We start from the raw sequence: 17,239 nt of genomic DNA, 5'->3' as shown, positions 1-17,239 counted from the left end.
GGAGCCAACTCTGAGTGAGAGCTCATGACGGCCAGGCACTGCGCTAAGTGCCCTACAGGAATTAGCTTATTTTGTCCTGGCAACAACTCCTCCATATTTTACAGTTGAGGAGACTGAGGCACGGAGCAGTTAAGTACTGTGTCCAAGATTCCACAGTTAGTGACAGATTTGAACTGAGGCACCCTGGCCCTGAAGTCTACACTCTTAACTACTATGCTGTTTACCTCTCATTGCCTTTAGATTTAACAGAGGAATGTGAAAATTAGCTTTAAGGAGGAAAAGAACTTGATGCCTATCTCATTGCTAATAAAATTAATTATCTCCACTGAAACATGAGAAAAGGAAGCCTTCTGTACGTTTCCAGAATCCACATGAAGCTTACCTTAGTATAGACATGAATCCGGTCAGTGTTCTTACTTGCACAAAACATTAAGGTATCACACACTGGCAAAGTGTCCGTACTCTTCAACTGTTCTAATAAACAAGATAAAAAAGAACCTGAAGGTGAATCTGCCCTCTGTCCAAAACAGCTTATTCTAATCTTCTGTGGGTTAGGATGATAAAATGGCTATAACAAATATATCAACATATTTGACGAAGTACATGTGTCTGGGTGTGAAATAAAACATGGTAGGCCATCTAAGAGCATATTGGCTTATGTGGTAACCAGCTGCTTTGAACTGTTGCTAATGACCCAACAAGAAAAAAAGAAATGCAGCATTCGCTAAAAAGATAAGAGTCAGGCATAAGGGAGAGTTTCCTGCCCCTTAAGAGTCCTTATCGATCTTGAAGGCTTCTAGAATCTATTCCTGTTGCTAGAGAGGGTTTAAGTTAAGACTGAATGAGCACCATTTTGGTTCTCAGCAGCAATACAGCTATGTCGAGGGCCACCTAAATGACTGATGGCCTATGGCCTGGTGCCTCACATTCACAAAAGGAGATGAGTGGAGAAGCCTCCTTTCTGATAATCCCTCTTTATGTTTCCTTTCTCAGTCCTACTGACTGATATATTCTGCAAGAGAAATAGGGTTATTCAAGCAGATCTAAATAATAATTACAGTTAGCACTTAGCAAGCACTTAAAATGTGCCAGGTACTGTTCCAAGTACATATATTAACACCTCTCAGAAATTAAGTAGGGCATTTTATAGAGGAGGAAACTGAGACACATTCATCTGCCCAAGGCCACTAGTAAGAGACCAGTAATCTGGCTCCAGAGCCTGTGCTCTTAACCTCTGCCAGAGTTCCTCAGTGACCTTTTAAGGTATTTTTCCAGATCTAGAAGTCTATGATTTTTGTTTGAGATTCTATTTAGCAATGTCATCTATTTTAATTTTTCTAATCAAGGCATCAGTCACTTTACAAACTTGGATTGTGGACTGTTCCCATATTTCATAAATTCAAAATGTACATTTTTTTCCACACTTTAACATCTCTGAAATCGGCATGCCTTACAGTCAATAATCGTGGCATTTTACAACCATGGTTGGCCAGGTGGCAGTTGTGAGGAAGTTGTCACTGCCTGAGCATAAGCTTAGTCATAACTACAATATCGTTGTCACTTTGACACTACACTTGAGATACAAGCATTGTTGTTACTGAGTATTAAGTTTAATTACCTTTAAAATGTCTTCAAAATGTTTCACTATGGTTTGGGATTGAAATGAAAAGTTATCACGTATACGAAAAACTTGGACACAGAGCAGAAGAGCATAAATTTGTTATTAAAGAAGCAACTATGTATCACCAGAGGAATAACCAGAATTTCTCATTGAGAAATTTCTTATTCTTGCCAAGGAATAACCAAGCGCTTCACGGGACCTAAGAAAGGGAGATCACTGCAAACAGAGAAAGATGTTTTATATTTGAATACCGAAATGTGCAAAAGGGTTGTCTATTACATGCCAAGCAAGGCAAGGGAAGGCAGGAGAAGCTGCCAGATCCCTCAGAACAAATGAAAGTGATGTCAAGGCAACAGAGGGTCTTATGATCTGGTCTGGGCTATCATTAATTTATTGTGTCGTAGCTTAATTGACAGAGTTGTTTTCTTTTTTAATGTACATAAAGTAAGTGCATCTCATAATCACTGTGTCTCCAGATTTGAAGAACTACGGTTAATGCATTAATGCTTAAAGATCAGAAGTCATTCTTTGATAAAAAGCATTACGAGAACAACTCCAAGTCAGTTGACATTCTTGGTAGCTAGTAGCTACATTAGGGGACATTTTTCTTTTCATTGTTTTCATGAAGTATAATTTAATGGTTTGAAACTACAGATAACGTATCTTTTGAAGATACAGCCATCCTTCCAGACCCCTAGAATTCCAGTTAGAACAAAACTACAGTTCCAGCGTGGTATATACCACTCTGGTTCTAAAAGAGCATATGTGGATAGAAGAAGCATTTTACTATAATGTGCCTTCTCTGTCTTCCTTCTGTTTTTCAAGTAAATTCATGTTAGTGAGTAGACGTGAAGCATATCGCTTCTGTGGCGGTCTCAGCCCAGTGATTTGAGAAGTAAAAAAAAAAAAAAAGAGAGAGAGAGAAGAGGGAATAGGTATGGGGGAAATGCAAGTTTCACTAGCAGAATAGAATTTTTAAAAGTTTAGTGATTTTTGGATACCAAGGGGGAAAAGGCGGGTAGGGTGGATTGGGAGATTGGGATTGACATACATACACTACTATGTATAAAAGAGATAACTAATGGGGCTTCCCTGGTGGCGCAGTGGTTGAGAGTCCGCCTGCTGATGCTAGCGGTCATGGGTTCGTGCCCCAATCCGGGAAGATCCCACATGCCGCGGAGCGGTTAGGCCCGTGAGCCATGGCCGCTAAGCCTGTGCGTCCGGAGCCTGTGCTCCGTTAACGGGAGAGGCCACAACAGTGAGAGGCCCGTGTACCGCGGAAAAAAAAAAAAAAAGATAACTAATGAAAACAGACTGTATATCACAGGGAACTGTACCCAATGCTCTGTGGTGACCTGAATGGGAAGGAAACCCAAAGAAGAGGGGATATATGTACACGTGTGGCTGATTCACTTTGCTGCACAGCAGAAATTAACACAGTATTATAAAGCAAGTATACTCCGGTAAATAAATAAATAAATAAAAGTCTAGTCATTTTTGAAAAGTATGTGTAAGTAAAGCTAACATATATCTTCATCAAGGGACCAATTTGTAACTGATATGCCAGTATTTCCCTGCCATAGATGGAGAGACTCATGGCCCAGGTGACGACAATTGCCAGTTGCTGATTGTGGGTCTGATGTTTAGTTAACTGAGCAGTACGCTATCCTAGAGCAACAGCTTCATCAGCACTGGAGGGACTGTCACAGCAAGAACAAGGAAACTAGAGACAAAGAGTCTGAGTCTACATTGTCTACTTAAAGGCCGTTAAAATTAACAGATCTAAACAGGATCCATTGGAAGATAGTTCTGGGAAGACCTTGAGGAATTAGAGGAAAGGAAAGCTGAGTAAAGAAGAAAGGAGGATGCCCTGAGCTCAGAAATACTTAAACGAACATTTCATTTTAGAGCTATGAACCCAACTCTAAATTATCTATGTTTAACAGCAACTACCTTAAAAGAAAAACTGACAGTCCATCCCAACCATTTTGGGGTTGTTATAATGAGAACATCGACCTGTGGGTTACTATGGTCACCAACTGGGTAACAAAGAAAATAACCCAAAAGTACTCACAATCTTTTGCCAGTTGGCCCATAAAGAGTGATGTATGACATATAGGCTGGTATTTGTCAACCATCACAGCTATAAATGATGAATGGAAACAACAAAAAAGTAAATAAATCTGAGACACTACATGGCTGGTTCCAAACACACTCATGATTCACACAGTCTTGAAATTATTAAAAAAAAAAAACAAAACCCTCAAAACCCTAAATATAAAATATGCCAGTTAATTGTAGCCATTTAAAAGAAATTCATGTGTGAAGGGTTAATGACCTCCTAAGTGGCTGTTAATAATCTGTCAATCTTACAACAATCCACATGGTCCAAAGGAACCCCCAAACATTAAAACCACCCTCTCACCGGGAGAATGGGCCAGGCTCAGTGGAGGCCGGGCAACAGGCCGGAGATAGTACATGCGGCCACATATGGGTTTAGCTCTCTGTGTAACATCTGAATGTCAGCAGCTCTGCTCTTCCAGCCATATGGTGCTTATGTATGTAGTTACAAGTAGTTGGTATTTTTAATACAAAAGGGAATACAAGGAACCTGGAACAAGGTAGTAATCGCAAGTCTACTAACAGTATTATGTGTCTACGTATATGGTTATTATTTGGATCCTGGAAATGGAAGCAAGACTTACCATCACCTGGCTGGGGTGTGAGTCTGTCCTCACCCTCAGTTTTTGAAACTTCTTCCTGGCTCTCAGCTAACGGTTTAGGTGCTGAATGTTTGGCAAGGACTTGTTTTTCCCCGTCAGAACTAGTCCGTATTTTTTCGGAGGTGTCTTTCCGAGAATCATCTTTCTCGTTTCTGTTTTTATACTGGGTGTGGTGGAGGCTATCTATTTGTAGAACAAATTTGTACAACAAATAAACAAATTAATTTGTTTATTAAAATCAAACAAATAATTTACATTTAGGTAAAGTCATTATGTATTCTAAGCCCAATATAGAAAAGTAAGGTTAAAAAAAAGTCACAGCTAGGTTTTATAAAAAGAAACAAAGTCAACAATGTTTGTTCTTTCTTTCAAAACATGCATCGGGAGTCACTAAATACCAAGTACTACTCTAGGTGCTGGAGAGGCAGAGCAGAAGACAAGACAAGACAGAAATTTCCCTGCTTCCTGGGGATTCCATTCCAAGGGGCAGAAATAAACAGGTAAACAAATAGGATCTTTTCAGATAAAGAGAGCAAGTGAGTAAGGGGATGGGGTAGGAGGAGAAAAGTCAGCAGGCCCTTTTGAGCTGAGAGCTGCTCAGGAATCTAGGAAGCCTGGCCCCAGGGGGCCTGTATTCTTAGATTAGATTCTTAGTGTAACTGGAAGCCATTAAAGGGTTTTAAGCAAAGGAATGTAATGATCTGAGTTTTTAAAGGATCACTCTGCTGTGTAGAGAAGGACCAGCCTCTGGGAGGCTTCTGAGGTCCTGAGAGAGAGATGATGGTGGCTTCCAGTGGGACGGTAGCAGTGAAGATGAAGTGGCTGGAATCAAGATATATTGTAGAGGTTATACTAGCAGAACTTCATGAAGTGGCAGGAGAGGGAAGAATCAAAGATGCTGCCTCTAGGTTTTTAACACGATGTGGGGAAGATGGGGGGAGAGAAGATTTAGTGTTAGATGTGGTGGTGGTGAATCAAGAATTCCATTTTGGACAAGTTAAGCCTGAGGTACCCATTTGGACATCCAGGGGGAGATGTTACATAGGCCACTAGATACATCCAATCTGGAATTCAAGATACATCCAATCTGGGCATATGAGCTATAAGATGCTGAGTATAAGCACTAGCTGTTAAGAACAAAGCACAATACTAGTGTTCAATGTACATTATACCAAATTTTATCTAACATACTAGAGACTGCGTTAGCAACCTTTATAGGACTTTCCAGTCCTATATCCTAATATTGCTCCTTTAATTTTTTGAATTCCACTGTTTCCTCAAACTGTTATACGGCAGGTATTGATTTAAAAATTTGGATGAATTATGGGGGGGAAGGGATAGTTAGGGAGTTTGGGATAGACATGTACACACTGCTATATTTAAAATGGATAACCAACAAGGACCTACTGTACAGCACAGGGAACTCTCCTCAATATTATGTAACAACCCAATTGGGAAAAGAATTTGAAAAAGAATGGATACATGTATACCATAACTGAGTCACTCTGTCATACACCTGAAACTGACACAACACTGTTAACCAATTATACTCCAATATAAAATAAAAAGTTTAAAATAATAAACTAAACTAAAATGTAGATGGATTAGAATTAATTCTGCTTTTTAATGCTTTTGGGATGCATCCACATCAAGGTTGGAAATCATTATGTCAAACTGCAGTAGTATTAATCTAATAATTATAACTATCATATACAGTAATATCACCATTACTTAGAATATGTATTGATCTTGGGGACTTCCCTGGTGGCACAATGGTTAAGAATCCGCCTGCCAATGCAGGGGACACGGGTTCGAGCCCTGGTCCGGGAAGATCCCATATGCTGCGGAGGAACTAAGCCCGTGCGCCACAACTACTGAGCCTGTGTGCCACAACTACTGAAGCCTGCGCACCTAGAGCCCATGCTCTGCAACAAGAGAAGCCACCGCAATGAGAAGCCTGCACACCATAACGAAGAGTAGCCTCTGCTCACTGCAACTAGAGAAAGCCCGCGCACAGCAACGAAGACCCAACACAGCCAAAAATAAATAAATAGATTGATTTAAAAAAAAAGAAAGAATATGTATTGCTCTTAATCAGACTGTTTCATATTCACAAAAGGTGTTTTGTTTTCTTAGACTGCTTGACAGTTTGCTTATTAAATCATGGTTCTAGAAATCTTCATTGCTGCTCTTAGTATCACAGAGAAAAATCAGGACTATAAAACCCTATTAGGGCTTCCCTGGTGGTGCAGCGGTTAAGAGTCCACCTGCCAATGCAGGGGACACAGGTTTGAGCCCTGGTCCGGGAAGATCCCACATGCCGTGGAGCAACTAAGCCCGTGCGCCACAACTACTGAGCCTGCGCTCTAGAGCCCGTGAGCCTCAACTACTGAAGCCCACATGCCTAGAGCCCATGCTCCGCAACAAGAGAAGCCACCACAATGAGAAGCCCACACACCACAAGGAAGAGTAGCCCCCGCTCGCCGCAAGTAGAGAATGCCCGCACGTTCAGCAACAAAGACCCAACTCAGCCAAAAATTAAAAAAAAAGAAAAAACCTTATTAAACTATGATTTTTATTGCTCAGTCACTCAATTTACAGACTTCATGTGAACTGATATTATTTTGTAGTCACGAGATATTTTATTTTTATTGCCTGTAGCAGTTGGAAATTGAATGAGATAATGCAAATTGTGGGAGATATTATATGGAATAAGCTTGTGGCTCCAATTTAGTTCATAGACAACAGGTGTCCACATTACAAATATAACTACCCAGATGGCAGACTTGTCAGTTTTGGTAGGAACACCCAGAATTGAAGGAGGAAAGACTCAGCTACTGATTACATTTTCTTTCACATCAAAACTAAGGCAGAGGAGAGCAAGGAAAGCAGGAAGGAACTGGAGCATCAGAGCTTCTATCTTTGCTGAGTCTTCGTTAATGTCAATACTCAGAAGAATTCACGTAAGATGGAAAAGTGGATGTGTATAATTATTACAGTTGATAAAATTTTATTTTATTTATGATTTTTTCCAGTTTCCAAAACGGTCAACTTGGCATTTTCAGTTGCCATAAAAAGGGTCTCTAGAATTGGAAACAAAAGGAATACTAATGATCTTTTCTTAAGACAACCACAGTTGTTAATAATCATTTCAAAAATAAAACATCAGCAAATGGCATATCATGCTAGAAAAATATACTCTGAGGTATGTTTATGATTTCTAGTTTTAAATAGCATGTTTTAGAAAAGAATAAATTCATAAAATAGACATGAAATTGGTTTTTAAAAGAAGATCTATAGAGGAATTTTTATGATTTGTCATGGAAGAAACATTGGCACAATGAATATTTTACTAGGCAAAGAAGCTACGCCGGATTCATTTTGCTATTAAAAATAATAATCTGTAATTTATTTAAAAACAAGTATTATCTACAAAAGAAAGAAAACAGCAGGTCTATGACTATAAGGCATATTTGCTGCCATAGCAACAGAGCTTCTATTCCTGCCCACTGAATTCACATCCTGTTGGCATTAATCAGAAATGTCCATTTGTGCCAAATTAATGCCATGTCACAGACGCTGGGGGATATACATTCTTGACAGAACTGGGAGATTTTCACATTCCACAAGGGGATAAATTCACAGTCTTCACTATGTGAAGTTCTTCCTCCAGCTTAAAAGCTAAAGTTGGTACCCAGTCACACAGATAGCAGTTGTCTCTAAAAGCACAGGTTATCTGAGGACACCACTGCCAGCCCCCCTCATGGTTGCCCTCTGTGTACTCACCAGCACTGCCCCGAGGATTCTCACACATTTCACAGCAAGGTAACTGTGAAGTTACCTTGTTATTAATATAGGTGCAGAGAGCACACTGCCAGCCTTTACCAGGAAGGGGTGGAGTGGTGGCCTGGGCCTTGGCCTCACAGACCCTGTCCATGAGCGGAGCTTTGGTCTGCCTGGGCTGGGATGGTTTCTCCTCCAGGGGACTGCAGTGGTCATCGGTGGTGACTGATTTCATTATTTTAGCTTCAGGTTCAAGATCACTTTCATAATCTCTTGTAGCTGTTTTTCCAAGGTCTGCAGGTACTACAGTATTTTTCTCCTGGGAGACCCTTGATTCATCACAGGAGGTCACCAACTGTCTCTTCTTAGGGTTTGGTAAAAAGAATGATCGAATATCATGCTGTTTTTCTTTTTCAAACTAGGAAAAATAAAGGTATTAAATTAAGAGGCTATTGAGTATGTTCTTCCTAAATGAAACAGGTTAACAAACTCTTTTCATTAGCCATATTCCTTTACCTTTTGAATCCCTTGTTGGAAATGAATTCAATCATTTCCATATCCATACATGTAGAATACCACTAACACCTCCATATACTTTCTGTGTCTAACTTTTTTTAGCACTTACAATGTGCCAAGTACTTTACATAAATCAACTCATTTAATCCTCATGCCAGCTCTGTGAGGCAGGTACTAGTACTGTTATTCTTCCCATATTTCAGATGAGGACACTAAAGCTTTAGAGAAGTTAGGTAACTTGGCTATATGAGTTATATAATAAAAATATACTTTATAAACTATCTGCTCTAGATGTATGTCAAGGAAAGGAGGCAACTGTGTGTTTAAAAATTTCAAGTCAATCAAGACCTAGAAAAACGTTTTCATGACCAAACTATAAAGACGAACAATGTTCATAAACAATACGTTTTTCATATTAAAATACTTTCCTGACCAGGGAGCATTTTTCAAATAGCATTAAAGATATCAATTAGAACAGCTTCTTTAATAGACACAGTTTAATAATTATCTTTTTAAGAAATATATCTCTCTTTTCTAAGAACAGCAACTTCACTGTCTCATGTTTTTCATCTTCTTTTCAATGTGTAAATCTCAATCTCCTAGAGAAAGGAGGATACCCATCTCCACAAATGATTAGCCAGCAGTTAAGGTAAATTAAAGGAGTTAATTTTAGAGCAGTCCTGCTAAGGCCTGAATTGGGTACCATGGTGGACACACACTGTGCCAGACTGCATTTCCAAAAATGGTCATATACCAATTCTTATCCCATTTCGTGTACTTGCGACATTGACACACCTACATTTAGAGGTGGGGTCTGTGTTCCTCTCCCTTGAACCTGGGTGGACCTTTGTATCAGTCTCAACCAGCAGAATGCAGTGAAAGTATCACTGTGTGACTTTTGAGGCTAGGTTCTAGAAGCTAACGTGGCTGCTGGCACTCTGTCTGTCTCTTCTTCTCTATATCTTTTGGGAGGGACACTAGCCTTTGAAAACATAGCCAGCATGTTGTGGGGAAGCCCAGGCCACACGGAGAAACCATGTATGGGTATTCAACCTGACAGCCCCATGTAGGCCCCTAGGTGACAGCCAGCATCCATTATCAGACATGGGAGTGAAGAGGCTTTCAGATGTTTCCTGCTCCCAGTCTTGGGATCTTCCAGCAAAGTCCCAGTCCTCATGGAGCAGATACGTCATCTCCATTGTACCCTGGTTGAATTCCTTATCCACAGAAACCATGAGAAATAATACATAACTATTGTTGTTTTAAGGCACTAAGTTTTGGGGTAATTTGTTACGTCACAATAGATTACGGAGACAGACACTATAGATAATGACATCCAAATATTGCAAAGAGATAGTTTACATAATAAATCTTATCTTTCTTTCTTAGTAGTGTTGCATAAGAAAGATTTAGCCAATTAATGGAGACAGAAGGATTAGTGGTTACCTGGAGCTGTGAGAAAGGGAAACAGGGAGTTATTGCTAAATGGTTACAGAGTCTCTGTTTGGGGTAATAAAAAAGTTTTGAAAATAGTGGTGACGGTTGCACAACATCGTGAATGTAATTAATGTCACTGAATTATACACTAAAAATGGTTAAGATGGCAAATTTTACGATTATATATAATCACAAATTTTTTAATTTCAAAAAAGGTTTAAAAGTAAGAAAAGAAGAAGGAATATTTATGTTGTTCCCATATTGGTAAAATTAAAACATATATTATAGGAAAAAAGTCCCACCCCCCAATAATGTACAACTTTGATTTTGTATGACTGTTATTTATATATTCTCATATACTATTAAAAAGTTATCTAATAAGTTGCGGAAGTTACAGAATTTAGATTAAAATATAAAGAATGAAATCAATAAGACAAGATTTTTAAAACAATGCACAAGGGAAATTCTAAGAAAGGGTGGAGGAAAGCAGAGAGATTATCAGACTAATGGAGTTTGGTGTTTAAAAAGTAACAAGGATACAAAGAGAGTTATGTATCTAAAGAGAATGTTCTATTCCATATAATAGGACTGCAAAGAGAGCTTATAGAATTTTGAAAATATTGGCAAATGTTCAGCAAATGTGAACAAATTCTACTGGCTATTTCTAGTTAAACCACAATGATTTTACAAGACAGGTTACATTTCTGAGTCCCTGTACATGTCTGGAAATGAATGACCTGATTTTGCCCTAACTCTCAGTAGTTTTGTTGGGCATACAATTCTTCAAAATCTTTAAAGACATTGCTCTATTTCTTCCAACATCTGATGATACTGACAGTGTTCCTTTGTAGGCTGCAAACTCTTTCTTCATTTTAGAGGCTTCTGGGGCCTTTTTATCCCTGGTATTCTAAAATTTCACAATGATCAATGTCTATATATCTATCTGTGTCACCTATATCTATATGCTTTCTGCCCAGCACCCTGAACACCTTATTAATTTTGTATAGTATTGATCATCTTTAGTTCTTAGAAACTTCTGTTCTTCCTTGATAGTTTCTTCCTCTTCATTTTCTCTTTTATCTTTTTCTGGAATTCCTGTTAGCAGAATGTTGAACCTAGATATTTATGCCATCTTTTGTTCTCATATTTTCCTTCCTTTTGTCTTTTCACCCTCTAAACTCTTGGTGTTTAGCTCTATTTTATCTTTCAACCCTTCCATAACATTATTTTAGTTTGGCAGTCATATTTTTAACATCTGTGTTCTTTTTTTGTTTTGTTTTTTGTTTGCTTTGGCTGCAGTGCGTGGCTTGCAGGATTCCTAGTTCCCCGACCAGGGACTGAACCCCGGGCCCCGGCAGTGAAAGCACTGAGTCCTAACCACTGGGAATTCCCTCTAATATCTAGAAGTTCCTTTTTTTAAAAATAGTATTCTGATTTTATTTATATTTGCAATATCATCTCAAATCTAAAACTACGAATTAGTTTTTAAAAAGTTATCTCTATGATCAATTTTTTTATTAGTTTATTTTTGTTCACATTTTTCATGCCACAGATTTCCTCCTCAAATTTCCAATGACCTCATACATAAGAATGAAGGAATAGGAAGGTTGCCTAGGAACTTAGGACACATGGGGCTTATCATCAAGTTGATCGAGTAGGACATACTGATTGAACGCGAGGGGTGAGGAAGATGGAGGGGACCACAGTGATACTCGGACTCCATTGTAGGGATGACATTTTCAGTTACTGTAATAGGGAATATAGGAAGATAAATGGGCTCATTAGAAGGCAAAAAGAGAAGAGGTAAGGAAATAGAAGTTCATTTTTAGACATGTGTGAGGACTGGTGTGTGCCAGGGTGGCGAGTTCCAGGAAGCAGGTCCAGAGTTCAAGGGAAAGAGACACCTGGGTTTGCACGTGTGGGAACCACTGACATACAGAGGTGGTTACAGTCAGAGGCCTGGATGTCATGAACAAAGGGAGGAGGAAGTAAGAAAAGGTAAAAGTCATGGACATGAGCAGAGGGACATTAAGGGTGGAACAAGGAGGAAGAGATACCAAGGAAGGGAACAGAAGGAACAGTAAGAAGGGTAGAAAAGCCAGGAGAGTAGTGGCTTTAGTGTGCCTGTGTTTTGGTTTCCATTCATTATCCTAGGTACTCAGGGAGCATTTCAATCAGAAAAACCCATGTCCTTCAGATCTGGGAGATTTTCTTATATTATTTTCTCTTCCTCTGTTGTCTCTGTCTTTTCTTTCTGGAATTCCTATTAGGCAAAATCTTCTGAACTGATCATTTGATCTTCACTTTTTTGCACACTTTTCCATTTCTCTTTGTTTTACTTTTTGTGTGATTTCCTCATTATCTTCCTTTCCATCCTTGTCAGATTATTATTTTCTGATATTACAAGTTCGATTTCTAAGAGCTTTTCCTCGTTCTCTGATTTTTCCCTTTCCTTGTTCTTGTTTCTTGGGTGCAGTAATTTCTTTTACTTCTCTGTGAATATCAATGAAAGGCTCTTTGTTTACTTCAGCTCATTACACCATCTCTGCTTCTTTTGTATCCTTTCTTCTCTTGCATGCTTATTTTTGTCTCTGCATCACCCATGAGAGGATTTCCTCCAAACCTGGTGGCCTTCACTGTCCATTCACATTTAAGAATAAGACACTAAAATGCCATTGGAAATTCCAAGTGGGGGACCTCACTAAAGGTCATCAGTGACTGTCAGGGGATTCCTTTCAGGCTCCATAGTCTTTTTTTGGTCCAGTCAATTTCTCCAGAAAGGAGTCCTTCAATCTCCTGCCAGAAGGATACAATGTTGGCTACCCAGTGACCTGGGGGCTGATCAGGAGAAGGGTGCTAAGGATTTCACCATTGATAATGGAGTCTTCCAGTTAATATGTTTATTTTCAATTTACTGCCTTACCCCACTCCCTCAACTGGCCCTTCTCCTAGATATGCTTTTTTTTTTTTTTAAACATCTTTTTTGGGGTATAATTGCTTTACAATGGTGTGTTAGTTTCTGCTTTATAACAAAGTGAATCAGCTATACATATACATATGTTCCCATATGTCTTCCCTCTTGCGTCTCCCTCCCTCCCACTCTCCCCATCCCACCCCTCCAGGCTGTCACAAAGCACCGAGCTAATATCCCTGTGCCTTGCGGAGATATGCTTTTAAAGAGGAACAGGTAAAACAGCTAAGTAAATGAACAAAATGTCAAAAACAAAGAATACAAAAAGTAAAATAAATAAAATATATAAAGCAGGCCACTGTCACCTATGCTGAATAATGTTTCAATAACATCAGCATCTTTTGTCCCATGCTACATTTTAAAGGATTTGTTTCCAGCTGTCCAAAACGTTTTAATCTCTCCATCTCCCCGCCACCAAAAAATAAAAATTAAAAAGATTATTTCAGATTTATTTATAAAAAAACAACCCTCCCCAAAACCTAAGAAATCTTTAAAAAAAAAATTCTCAGGGCCTTAAAATATCAGGTCTTACAGCTGACCTCTTTAATTAAGCTATTTAATTAAGCTGTTTTAAAAATAACTTCATTTACTATGTAAGCAGTGACTAATTTTAGAAATTAGCGTTTGAGAAACTCCCATTATGTATCAGAAGCAGGTTGAGAGTAAGGGTTAGCGGTGACTGACAGCAATCAGAAATTGATGTATACCTCCACCACGGCAAGGGTTAACTTAGAGCAGTATGGGGGCAATTTTGAAATCATGGCTGCTTGGGTAAAAATAAAGTGAGACTGGAGAATATAAAATACAGAAAAGGAGCCGTGGGTGGAAAGGGGATCATTTTATATAATTTTGGGAACCAAAGGATACACTTGAGGTATAATTTTAGAAAAAGGAGAGGACAAGATTAATCAGCAGACTTTAATGTTATGATGGCTGAACTGCACAATGATGAATGTGGTTACAGGTAGTGGACCTTACGAGTTAGTGCCCCGGCCACAGGGCTGGCAGAAGCATAAGGCCTAACAGGAATAATAAAGACTTCCTTTGAGCTAATCAATTAGAAACCTGGTCTATATTATCAGTTGTATGTTTTTAGATTGAAGCCTCTGAGCAGTCAGGCAGGAAGTTGGTTGGTTAGGTTTCTCTGACATTCAATGGCTATGACTGACAGAGAAATAGGTGAGAAAATCTCTGGGACACATCCTGACGATAATTACATGCATTAAGGTGGGAACAGAGAAGGGTTAAAAGGTTTACTGAATAGGACTTCTTAACTTGGGATCCATGGGCCTCTCACAAGAGGCCTTCAGTGAGCCTGAGAAACCCCTGAAATTGTCCATCCAGCTCACACCCGCCAAGCTGTCATCACCAAGGAGCTGACTGAAATCATCTCCAGTGCCGCAGCTCTGGACTAATGAAAATCGAGTTTCATCCTCACACAAGAGGCAAAGAAGATTCAGCCAGCTGATTTTGTTTTTAGCTTACTGCTGTCCTTGTCAGAAGAAATTGTTGGTCCATTGGTTAAATTACTAAAGATAGCAAGATATTTGTAAATTATCTTACAATAAATCATGACTGTTTGTAAAGAAACTGTATTAAGTGACCCTTTTAATGTGTGATAAATAAGGAACTTAAAAGTAGGTGTTTCTAAATAAGAGGAGCAATCTAAGATTATAGTGATTTTTATCACAAGGCTTTGGGGAAAATACAGTTAAGTCAACATGCCTGTGTAATAAGAAATGTAGAAAACGGAAGAACATATTCCTGCCCTCAGTTATACAGCTGACACTCAGTTACTGTGTTCCTGTCTTTTGTTCAATACTGTTTTTGAAAAGCAAAAGAAGAAATATTGCTTTTGGTGAGAAGTGCTGGGAATAAAAACTGCAAAATGCTTAAGGTGGCAAAATGCGTGTGTTTATTTGAAAGGTTCAGGGACCTAATACATTTGCTCTGTTTTGCACCATGGTAAACAACTGCTCTTTAGAGACAAATCCCCTGGCCATGATGACAGGATTAAAAGTCTGTTATTAGAACTGAAGGAGAGGAAAAGGAAATCTGGTTAAACTCATAAAACACAATAAAACACTTCAAAGCCTGGTGCCATTCCAGTGCAGCACACGCCACAAACAAGAGCACTGGTGTCGGGTTTAATAGACTTTGATCAAAGGGCAGCTCTGGGAGAAACCAGTACTGCCTCATGTCTTTCCTCTCCTGTTCCCCAAAGAATTAACAAAACCACCGTTTACAAATGGGTGATTGGGACATCTTGCTGGTCTCTTGAATGGCAGGCGGCTGATGATTGGAACTGGAACTAAAAAGGCTTCACTAACATTTAAACAAGCCAGGGGATATACACTGACAAAAGTAGGGTTTCAATCATCTAACTGAAAAATGAATTTAAATTCTCCTAAAAAAGAAATGACTTTTTCAGATTTCACACAATGTCCATCCCTGTGTACTAATTAAATAAAATTTTGGCAGTGATCCACTCTTAGGCACAACAAGTTTTTCTCTGTGGGCATAGAGAAAACAAAGCAAACAAAATAAAACAACACTCTGGTTAAAAAACCAAAGTGGTAAAAAAGAAGATGTTATTAGTTATTTTTAAAGATGACATCAAAAGCAGTGCAGGCTGGGCTTCCCTAGTGGTGCAGTGGTTAAAAATCTGCCTACCAATGTAGGGGACACAGGATCGAGCCCTGGTCTGGGAAGATCTCACATGCTGCAGAGCAACTAAGCCCATGCACTACAACTACTGAGCCTGCGCTCTAGAGCCCACGAACCACAACTACTGAGCCCGCATGCCACAACTACTGAAGCCCTAGTGCGCCTAGAGCCTGTACTCCGCGACAAGAGAAACTACTGCAATGAGAAGCCCACACACCGCAATGAAGACCCAACACAGCCAAAAATAAATTAATTAAATAAATCAATTAAAAAAAAAAAAGCAGTGCAGGCAGATGTCTTTGGGAACAGCCACCTCAATAAGGGCAATTAGAATTCACAGCAAAATATTACATATAACACAGTGCACGGATCACTAGAACATGACGGACAGGGGTAAATTCATCAGGGCTGATGTGCCATAATCTCTCTCCTAAGCTCTAGGCCTGATCTCCAAATGCCTCACAGACATCAGTTGAGTGGTTCAGAGGCTCCTCAAACTCCAGGGGGCCTGAGTGGGGTCTTCACTCTGCCCGTAAGCCTGCTCACCTTCTACCATCACAATCTCTTTGCCCTTCACTGTTTACCAAATTAATATGAAGTCTTCTGCTATAGATTCTCCAGTTTTAGACTAAACTGGATCACTTCCTATGGCTTCCATTTGTCCTGCCCTTACCTACTGGCATGCCTCTGGTTATGGCATCTCCCTTAAATGCCTGCTTCAATCCCTTCTACTCCTCCTGTACCTGCTGCTGTTAGACAGGTACCTCCCAGGCCTCACTGTGATGATTCTACCTCTGAAATGTCTGGAATTTTTCTATCTCTATTCCCACTACCATTGTTAGGAGTTCAGGGTGGAGTTTAGTGCCCCATATCCCGTTTGGGAATCCCTGACAAAGGAGGCTTTTATATAGTAATAGCCTTATGAATAAAAAGGAACTGGCTGGGGCTTCCCTGGTGGCGCAGTTGTTGAGAGTCCGCCTGCCGATGCAGGGGACACGGGTTCGTGCCCTGGTCCGGGAAGATCCCACATGCCGCGGAGCGGCTGGGCCCGTGAGCCATGGCCGCTGAGCCTGCGCATCCGGAGCCTGTGCTCCGCAACGGGAGGGGCCACGGCAGTGAGAGGCCCGCGTACCGCAAAAAAAAAGGAACTGGCTTTAGTAATAAACCTGTAAGTGCCTAAAAGCACCCAAGTAAAATTTGGTAAAAGGTATATTAAAGAAACCAACCAGAACCCAAGGCCATAATGGGACTTCCTACTTCTCACCCCAAATCGAACAGAGAAGACTACAGGGCCTGCTTCCAGTGGAGACACAGTACAGGAGAAGCATGCCTCTGTGAAGCACTAGCCCTGAACTGTGGCCCAAGTTCTCAGGCTGAAAAAAATTAGATTAACAACTCCTTCTCTGGGGTTGGGGAGAAACCCCTGAGGAATGGAAACAGAAAATCCCTTTACCACAGGTTCAAACTGGATGGGAGGGAAGGCAGAAGAAATCCATTCTCCAGATCCCGCTGCCTCCAAGA

The 17,239-nt window shown here is 39.9% G+C and overlaps 1 protein-coding gene across 5 annotated transcripts in view; it reads right to left on the bottom strand.

The window, feature by feature from the left end:
* ZRANB3 (zinc finger RANBP2-type containing 3) overlaps positions 1–17,239 on the bottom strand; it is a 275,954-nt gene that overhangs the window by 19,510 nt on the left and 239,205 nt on the right. For 4 of the 5 annotated variants that reach the window (XM_032638607.1, XM_032638608.1, XM_032638609.1 and 1 more), the window contains 3 exons: positions 8,131–8,545; positions 4,327–4,527; positions 383–474 (listed from right to left, as the gene is read on the bottom strand). In XM_032638607.1, coding sequence (XP_032494498.1) covers positions 383–474; positions 4,327–4,527; positions 8,131–8,545 — 708 coding nt within the window. The remainder of the gene's footprint in view (positions 1–382; positions 475–4,326; positions 4,528–8,130; positions 8,546–17,239) is intronic. The other variant, XM_032638610.1, reaches the window with a different exon arrangement.

This window comes from Phocoena sinus, chromosome 7 (genome assembly GCF_008692025.1).
Source record: "Phocoena sinus isolate mPhoSin1 chromosome 7, mPhoSin1.pri, whole genome shotgun sequence".
Classification (NCBI taxonomy): Eukaryota; Metazoa; Chordata; class Mammalia; order Artiodactyla; family Phocoenidae; genus Phocoena; species Phocoena sinus.
This window is presented reverse-complemented; position numbering and strand designations above follow the sequence as displayed.